Source organism: Eschscholzia californica, unplaced genomic scaffold (assembly GCF_041429995.1).
Source record: "Eschscholzia californica isolate CP2 unplaced genomic scaffold, dmEscCali1.0.p SCAF_3, whole genome shotgun sequence".
In the NCBI taxonomy this organism is placed as follows: Eukaryota; Viridiplantae; Streptophyta; class Magnoliopsida; order Ranunculales; family Papaveraceae; genus Eschscholzia; species Eschscholzia californica.
The window spans coordinates 57963573-57973904 of record NW_028238420.1 but is presented as its reverse complement, the minus strand read 5'-3'; the positions used below and the strand labels follow the sequence as shown (position 1 = coordinate 57973904).

Here is a 10332-nt window from a genome sequence, read left to right as displayed (position 1 = left end):
TAGACAATATGGGACGTGTCGATTAGCGACGGCACCACGTGCTGAGATTATACACCTCATGAGCATGAGGTTTGTAGTTGACTGACATCTCATCTTTGTAGTCCACCTCTGCTTGGTCACAACATATTATATTATCTTCTCTGTTTTGCATAGTCTGTCTATTTTTTTTTTGGGAAAGATAGGATTAGGCCTTGAGGAGTGATTTATTAACATAATATGTGAGGTTCAATGCCTTACTCATTGACCTAAACATATATAAATGTGTATATTCACTATAACTCTTTGTCAGATTAGAACCACAAAAATGATATTATGGCCTAGACGGGTAAGAACGTAAGATGGTGGGGAGGATGTGACTTACCATATCAGCTAATGGTGGTGGTGGTTGTGGTGGGGGGAGAACGTTTGCTTTTGTATGATGACGCCCTAGCGCGACGTCTTTTTTGTTTGGAATTTGGATGATTGATTTTCGGTTCATTTGAGTCAAACAATTCTGACTAGACGAGTCAGATTCAAACAATGAGAAAACAAAAAAACAAACCACCTAAATGGGTGGTCTAGAAATAATTACACTTTTCATGTTTAGGAATTGATGTCATGAATTTATTTTGAATAAATAGAGAGGCAAAAGAAAAGATAGAAAGAATAACCAGAAACAAGCATCAAAACAAAGTCACCTAAATTCTTATTTTGAATAGACAGAGAGGCAAAGGCAGGATTAGCTAGACTTTGTAGCTGCCTTCACCACAATAGGACTTCTCACAAAATGCTTGCCATCACTCCATGTTAGCTTCCCAAATACATAATCAATTGCTGCACGAGCCCGGCGAGCTCGCAAAGTAATTTGGAAGGTCTTCTCTTCCCCGGTCTTTCTGAAGTCCAACGTCCTTGGCTTGACGGATACTGAAATTCCGACTGGAGCATCTATCTTGGCATAGTAGATGCTAGGAGAACCGACGTTCTTAACTGTTCGAGTTAAATTGATCGAGCCCGAAAGATTTGGGACAGTGATGGAAGGGTAGTTTAGGTTAGTTATACTGTTTGAGGTTGGGCACCGGTATGGAGTTCCTGAAAACAGTCTGATTTGGGAATCATTATATTCAAGGGCACATAGAAAGTTCAAGTAATCATTAGTAGTCAAGTCGTAGACCAAGCCAGGGTCCATGGCTGCATTTGGCCGTACGTGTCCTGCACCGTAACCGAACGGGGTTTCTTTGCCCAATGATGAGTTTCGTATCTGCTGATTCACGTTATCTTCGGTTGTCGCTATAATTGCCATAAGAAATGTATATATATTAGACCTTGATAAGATATCAAAGCAACCTTGGCAAGGTATGTACAATTTTATTACGCATCTTACCAGTAGTCATGATTGCTGATTTGATAGCGGATGGACTCCAATCGGGATGGAGAGTTTTAAGAAGACCAGCTACACCAGCAATGTGAGGGCATGACATTGAAGTTCCAGACTCCGCGTTAAAGAGAACTCGGTGTTTATCGGATTCACCTGATGGTCCTACAGCTTGGGTGAAAGCAGCTATGATATTCACTCCTGGTCCAGTAATATCAGGCTGCAACACAAGAACAGTAGATGTGAAGATTAATAAATAAAAAACTAAGAGTAGGGAAATGTTATTGATTTGATCGAATTGAAACCTTAAGGATCTCAGGCGTGACGATATTGGGTCCTTTGGATGAAAATGTAGCCATCAGAGGTGCTGGCTTAGTGCCCAATTCGGTTCTTCCCCGTGTCATGTATGCCGTTGGCAACCTGAACATGATCAACTTGTTCAAACCTTGTTCAATTGTGCGCCTATATACATATATATATATATATAAAGAGAGGGAGAGAGAAAGAGACAGTAGGTACTTGGTTGAATTGAGATAAGCGAAGAGCGAAAGACCATCAGTGTAAGTGATATGGGCAGCAGGAAGGACGTGAGGATCAGCAAGGAGTTCACCTCCAGAGGACATGTCATTAACAAGAATCATTCCTACTGCACCAACACTTCGAACAACCTTTCCCTTTTCAACTCTGCCATTGCTGCCTCGAATGCATGCCACTATTTTACCCTTCACCTTCTTAGGATCAAGTGACCCGCCTATGCAAACCTCACTGCATCCACAGACTATTAACATTAGCTCTGTGTATTCACTATTCTTCGACCCGAAGATGAAAACATGTCTTTCTAGATAAGATGAATGAAGTTTTTTTAATCTTACGCATCACTAGCAGTTGCATTGGATGCTTTTGCTTTTGCGCCGCTAATCAAAGGATAGAATTTCTCTGTTGGTAAGATCAAAGGAGACAAAGTTTGACCCTGCAACCAATAAACAAAGCGCGTTAACTAGCTAAAGTTAACTGACAGAACTGTTGGATAGAGTCTAGACCATTTGGTGTACATCTACACCAAGTCTAAGGTAGCGCTGATCTTTTTTTCTTCTCTAAGTAAGATCTGAAACCTGACTCGAGGTCTGAATTTAGTCAGGTTTGCAAATGTTTGTTTTTATATGACTTATGATGTCTGACTCATCTAAATTTCAGATTCAGGTTGATATTGGGTTCATTTGAATCAAACGAGTCAGATTCTGATGAGTCGAATTAAGGCATTTGAGTTCATTATTTGAATCTTAAGTACATGGGTTGGAGAGAATGGAACCTTGAGGTGCTTCTTGTTACCAAGTGCAACGTATATAGGGAAGTCTCGGTCAACAGTGCTTGCAGCAACGGTGAACACCCATGGAGCAAGATTTGAAACAGTGCCATCAGAAGGTCCAGAATTACCAGCAGAAGCAACAACAACAATGCCACTCTGAACAGCGTGAAATGAACCAATAGAAATGGCATCGTTAAAGTAATCACTAGGGTCGCCACCGAGGGAAACAGAAAGAACATCAACACCATCAAGTACAGCAGCATCAAACCCTGCCAGTATATCAGCATCATAGCATGATGTTTCTTCTTCAGCCCCAACCTTTGGCCAGCATACTTTGTAAGCTGCCACTCGGGCTTTGGGTGATCCGCCTTTCGCTGTTCCTGAACCGAACCCGAATACATTTGCACCCGACACAAAGTTACCTCCAGCTGTGGAGAGTGTGTGGGTTCCGTGTCCGTCCAGGTCACGTGCTGAGAAGTCTGACTTGTTTACTAAACTACCCGCAACTGAAAGGTAGCCATTACCGAAGTATCTTGCTCCAATTAGCTTCCTGTAAATTGCACCATTCATGTAGATAGTTAGTTCTATTCTACTGTTTCTGTTGGTAGAGAAGATGATCAGAAGGCAAAAAAGAAAGAAAGTGGAGGGTATAGTAGTAAGGGCAGAGAAGAGACATTACCTGTTGCAAGGAATTGAAAAGTTGGTGTCATGTTGACAAATTCCGTTCCACCTTGATGGAATTGGTCCCATTCCTTCATCGTTAAAGCTCTTCGATTCCGGCCACACTCCTGTATTTTCACACAGATTGTTGAAGGTGAGAGGGTCAGGTAGTGTTTTTTACTAATTCAGATATGAAATCTAACTTGAATTCTGAATTGACTGGAGTCAGATTTCATAATGTTTTCTTTAACTAAGTTGTGATGTCTGACTCGTCCGAATAACTGATTCAGGCTGATTTTAGATCTATATTAGTCAAATGTGTCAAATTCAGACCAGTCAGATTCAAGTGATAGAAGAAGAACAAACACAACTTTAATCAAAATAAAGTATACACTAAAGTGCAACAGCCGATAAGTGATTTAAAGCAGTACCAGTATCAAGGTTGCCGATGATGGTATCTTCGCCAAATCTAGCCTTATTCCATATCGAATCAGCTGGAACTTCACCTTTATCTGATTCTAGTCCAAGAAATTTCCATGATCGAGTTGTGTGTAATTTCCTTTCTTTGTTTAAGAACACTGACAAAACGTTCGGGTCCTCTGCAATAGTGTTTAATCACAACAACAACAAGAGAAAATTTACCCACATTACTAATCAAAACATCAAAAAGAAGAAGAAAAACATAAAGATATATGACTGTGTATATACTAGAAATTGCTTGAGCTTCTTCGTCGTCGAGGTTGGCAGCAAACCCATTAATAGATCTTGTATATGAGTAGAACATTGCTGCTTTCGCCTTCTCATTACTATAAATTGAATATCGAAAATAATTCGGTTACGTGTTTGATTCGTCTGAATAACTATTTGACAAGAAGCATGATTAATATGATAAGGGTAGGCCTAGTCTGACCTTCCTAAAAATGAACCCAAGAACTGATAATGAGATTCTGTAACTCTGTCTAAATCAGCTGATGTGACTTCTGCTCCATGTGAGTGTCCACCCAAGTACACTATATAAGACTGTACAAATGCACATAAAATTACCCACCACCATTAAACAAATTTTATCTTATAATTACATAATCTAATTAAGATTAAGAATTGCTAACCTTTTTAACAGCAAGAATGGGTCTTTGCAACAAAGAGAAGAGAAAAATCAAAACAAGGAAAAATGATAATCTCCTACTAATCTTCATTTCTTAATTTTTTTTTTAGTCCTCTTCTATGGCCAATTGCCCTGTTTTAATACCTCATCTGTTGGCTCTCATCCTTTTGAGAATCACAAACATTTACAAAAATAGAGAGATTTTAGCTTCCTTTTCTCCTTTTCTTTTCTATATTTTTTAATGGGATTTTATTTATTTTCACTTAGGAGTGTTTATGGTATAAATCATTGCTATAAATTGGTAATGTGTGAAGAGAAGAATGAATGTTAGCTAGAATGTTGTCATTAGGGGGTAGGGGATGGTGAAATATATTTCATTTCATGTTTAGAAGAGGAAAAATTCCTAAAATTGAGCCGAAAAATGAACCACAATCTAGCCGATATCCGATGTGGACGACAGGATTTCGCCAACCAACCAATCTTGTCATCTATATATGTAGTGAAGTTGGGAGCGTTGCTGTTTTAATTCATTTTTAGATACATAAAGAATGTGAATGATTTTTGGGCACTAAATGGGGAAGGTTGTGATTTTGAAGTTTAATACAATATACTCTAATTTGAAGTATATTCCAAACATCACAAGGTCGTGAATTAGCAAAGGAATCTCCAACCTCATATTTGAACTAAGAGTGTCTTCACTACCTACCATGAGTCCATGAGGTCCAACAAAGTCATCTTGGAAAAAAAGATTGGTAGTGGATTTGGAGTTCTAAACCTTTTTTAGGCTTAAAAAATAAAAACAATTCCCCTTAGATATCATTTTGTCAAAACATTTTTATTATAGAATATTCTCGGACATTAGTTAGAGTTAATCCAACATTTGTCGTGGAGGAGGTTAGTGGTCACTGACTACTTTATAAGTGTGAGGGAAATGCTGCCTCTTTGCCAATATTAGGAAAAAAGAGGGTCAAAACCACAAACTCGGATACGTCGTGTATATAAAGAGAGAGGGGAAGAGAGAGTACATTTAGTCCCCTATGTGGACCGATCCAAAAAATGATTATCCAAAAAGAGAGGGTAGAGACGAGAGAGAATGTATTAAGTCTCCAAAAATTGGAATGTTCGTGTATACGCGAGACACAATTGCTTATGCCCAATACAATATCCAAAGTACAAATAGTTGTCTAACCCCTCCCTTGTCTATATTCTGCATTTTTTACTAGTAGGGAGGGATACTCACTGAAATGGGTGGGAATGTGTATCTATTAGTGAAAGATCTACTAAAAGCACATTTACCTCCCAAAATCTCATTTTAAATCATGATTTACAAAAAGACAATCAATGGACTCTAAAAGCTAAAGTTATATCTACAAATATCTACAAAAGCTATTAAGTATCTACAAATATCTTTTAACAGGAAAAAAATCTCTAGCTTTCAACAATAAAAAAAAGAAGAAAAAAATCTCTAAATATCTCTTCTTCTCTTTGTCCACTTCCCCATATTTAGGTTTATCACCTAATTGTGCTACCCAGTATTTATTTTTTTCCTTTTAGTTGGCGGGCCTACCTTGGTCCACCATTGGGGTCCATCCTTTTATTCCATTTGAAACAATAAACCAAGAGGAGCCTAGACTATTCTTGTAGTTTGGTCCAGAAGTACGAGATTTTCTTTTGGGCAAAAACAGGTGGGAGATTCACTAACTTGAAATAATGTTTGTCTCTTTTTCTTCTCCATGATGCACGGAAAAAATGACTTAGAAACATTTAAGTAGTGTGGTAGTTCATTTTTTTTTATGTTGAACTTGGTAGTTCATCATTTGTAATTATGAAAAAATATGAGATTTCTAAAGAGCGTAAACCGTAAAAAGAAATAATGTCGTTTTTGTCCACAAAATATTGTGAATAATTACATTGTGTTGTGTTTGTTGATGACGTATTATTTCTAGTCATGACATACTATGCGATAAACAAAAATTTGTATGGAAAAAAAAGAACGATTTTGTATGTGGGTTGAAGCACAAAATAAGATACTTGTCATAATGCATAACCAACGTTCATAAAATTTATGAGGGCTCACAAAAGGAAAGCCCGAAATTAGGTAGTTCATAATACACTGTGAACAATCTAATCCGTTACGGATATTCATCAGATTTCATAGGATTTAACAATCGGAGCAGATTTTTGGCCCGAAAATATAAATTTAGACCTCCGGACAATTATGTTTTTTTTTCTCAGTAGTTTTTGTAAAACTAAGATTAGTACAAAAAAATTGGACTAATCGTCTATATTTTGTCGAACTAGGACTAATAGCCCATTTCGTGACATAAAATGGATTTTGACCATTTTTTCTTACATTAATTGGATTAAAAGATATATGGTCGTACTAATTTGATTATCTAAAATATTTGAAAAAATAATATATATATATATATATATATATATATATATATATATATATATATAAGACGAGGGATATATACTTTGTAAATGGAACAAACGTAAGTATCGGGTGATGAATTTGATGCACGAAGATGTTTTTCCTTAAATTTGTGACATCAACTAACTTTCAGGAACTTTACCATCTAAAAAATAACGACGTCTAACATCCCTTAACAAGAGTTAGTTCTTCTGCTAGTCCATGTGAGCCTAAATATTACTCCGTCCGTCCCATTATGTTTGTAGTTTTGGAGAATTCAACTTATTAAGGAATGGTACTTATTGTTGACAAATATAAAGACTTTCCCTAAACTACGCTCATTTAATATAGAGTACTAGATATAACCCGTGCCTCCGGCACTGGGGCTTCCGTTAAGCATTGCATATGTTGTAAAGTTGTTGTTCAACTGTTATCAAAATGAATGACCTTTTTCCTGCCAAGATAGACCTTTTATTATCACAATTATTTCATCTTCACTTAACATAAACAAATCAAAACAAATGTTTGTGAATGTAAATCTCTAAAAACAAACTATAGAAAAAACACACATTAAAATTCACTGAAACCTTATAATTGGTTTCGACCGTTATACAATCTTAAAAAATAATTCATAACAAAAGTCACTACCAGAGCGACACTTTTTCATCGAACTTCCTTGAATTTCTTTCTTCAACTTTTTTTGACAGTGACACTCATCTTCAAATTTTCGATAGACATAGATGAAACTGCTTCACTTATGTTGATTAATTTGATCTTTTGTTGTCTAAAACAAATAAAAAAGATTTAACGTGTTACATGTATGGAATCATATGGTAAATACAAATGAAAATGAATCTACAAAAATATTCTCAGTAGACTCGTATATGTCTTCTCCAATTTCAGTGGCAACAACAATGACAGAATGAATCTGCGAAAGTTCTCTCAATTATTCTAAGCTAGAACTACAAAATAAATATTTAGACTCAATAACCACAACAATTATCCACAACTAAATACCAAGATCCGGAACTTATATATACAAAAAGCCAAAAATCTAAAATTTAAAATAGGAGAGTGTGTGAATAACTAATCAACAAATCTTATTTATTACGACAAGAACATGAAACATTTTTTTTTTACGATAGAAATTTACGACAATTAATACAAAATTAAAAGAATATGTAACATTTTTTGTATAATAGAGATTTATGGCAATTAATACAAAATTAAATGAATACAATATTTTTTAGAGAGTTAAAAGAATAGGAAGTTTTTTTTGTATAATAGAGACTTAAGATAATTAATACACAATTTTTTATATAATAGTACCATTACCTATTAGGAGAAAAATTATATAACCATTAACCACTAAACAAATATTAAATCTTGACTATCAAATATATAGAGGACCATTATACAAATGTGAAATTATGCAACACATCAGAAGGTTAGAGAGTCAAGCACTTAACATAAACAAATCAAAACGAACGTTTAAGAATGTAAATCTCTAAAAACAAACTATAGGAAAAAAATACATTAAAATTTACTAAAAACTTATAATTGGTTTCTACCTTTATACAATCTTCAAAAATAATTCATAACAAAGTCACTACCAGGCCGACACTTTTCCATCGAACTTCTCTGAATTTCTTTCTTCAACCTTTTCGATAGATATAGATGATACGGCTTTACTTTTGTATATTTGATCTCCTGTTGTCTAAAACAAATAAAAAAGATTAACGTGTTACATATATGGAATCATATAGAAAATTAAAATGAAAATGAATCTACAAAAATACTCTTAGTAGACTCATGCATGTCTTTTCTAATTTCGGAGGCAACAACATTGACAACAATGAATCCACAAAAATTTTCTCTATTATTTCAAGCTAGTACTGCAAAATAAATATTTACAATCGATACACAAAAAAACCAAAAATCTAAAATTTAAAATAAGAGAGTGTGAAAAATAACTAATCAACAAATCTTATTTATAACCAAAAGAACATAAAACAAAATTAAAAGAATATGTAACATTTTTATGTATAATGGAAATTTATGACAATTAATACAAAACTAAATGAATACAATATTTTTTTTGGAGAGTTAAAAGAATAGGAAACGTTTTTTTTTTGTATAATTAATACACATTTAATCAATATTATCCAAACTTTTAATTTGGAGATTTAAGGTTAGAATTCAAAGATTGAGAATTGAGTGGTCAAGATTTATCATGTACATTGTTACCTTGCTATATAGATTTTATGAGGGTCAACAAATTTTGTATTTTTAAGGTAGGTAATAGATCTAACAATCAAGATTTAAGATCAAACAGAACCAACGACCAGATTTATCTCTGGGTAAGATATAATAAATAGTTTATTACTAAAACCTATTATAACCCATTAAATAGCCAATTTTATTAGCAATAAATTAGAGTTATGCACGTACTATTTGTTTTGTGAATTTTAAATAAATAGAGGGTCAAGATTTATCATAGGATAACAGACGGCTAGATTTATCTTTTGTTTGTTTTTGGTTTGTCTTTGAGTTTGTCCCAGTCAGCACTCAACATCCTATTTTATATAATAGATTTCATCAAACACAACATTGAGAGAAGCGTATAACCAATTAGAACCTTTGAATAGTACTCAAACTAAAGAGCAGGGCCGTGCCTGAGAATTTGGGGGCCCAGTGCGAAATATGAATTAGGGGCCTTGTATAAGTAAATGTAAAAACGTACTTTTGAAAACAAAATAGCAAAATTTCCAAATAATTTGACCATGAAATGATGAAAAGATAATAATTTGTTTATGTATTTCAGTCGAAATCGATGGCTATATGATAGTGAATTTATTTACTAACATAAAACTACTTTTTTCTTTGTTTTGTTCTTATGCTTTTCCAAATTTCCAGATTTATATTTTTTTGTGCCGAAGATATTAACAGTAATTAACATCTAATAGTAAATAGTTACAAAAGAATTCAAATTAGTAAATAAAGAAAACTGATTGATGTATTATAAATAGACTAACTGATTAAATGTAGTTGAAATGTCGAAGAGAAAAAATTGTAGTAAAAAGAGAGAGAGAATCCAAATGTCACACAAAAATTTTCAGAAAACGAGTACACTGAAATAATAGTTAAGTAAGAACCTATATGTTGAGCAGACGATTGCACGTGAAAAAAAAAAACTATCTTTATATAACATAAATTCTAAATCTTTTTCTATTATAGAGAAAATAAATTAGAGATTTTTAGATAGAGAAACAAATTCAATATTTAGAAAGAGAGTAGGTTGGAAGAAAGAAAGAAATGAAATGGAAAGTAAGATTCAGAGAAGAAAAAGATGTTAACATTTATTACCTAAGGAGTAAAAGTACCTAATAAGCATGGAAGAGAGAGAGAGATTGTGGCGTTAGATGCAAGAGGAAAATAGTAAACAAATTTCCACCCAATTAACAATTCACACCTATTTGAATGTTTCAAAATTC

The 10332-nt window shown here is 34.1% G+C and overlaps 1 protein-coding gene across 1 annotated transcript; it reads right to left on the bottom strand.

Annotated features, from left to right (window-relative positions):
- Positions 1-581: 581 nt before the first annotated feature.
- AIR3 (Subtilisin-like serine endopeptidase family protein) lies at positions 582-4899 on the bottom strand. Its single transcript, XM_086669969.1, has 11 exons — positions 4427-4899; positions 4228-4337; positions 4026-4123; positions 3749-3916; positions 3337-3445; positions 2661-3207; positions 2224-2321; positions 1871-2116; positions 1657-1771; positions 1361-1571; positions 582-1266 (listed from the first exon to the last, which is right to left on the bottom strand). Exons 1-11 carry the CDS (start codon positions 4511-4513, stop codon positions 719-721), a joined length of 2337 nt encoding a protein of 778 aa, XP_086526095.1. The 5' UTR covers positions 4514-4899; the 3' UTR covers positions 582-718.
- Positions 4900-10332: the final 5433 nt, after the last annotated feature.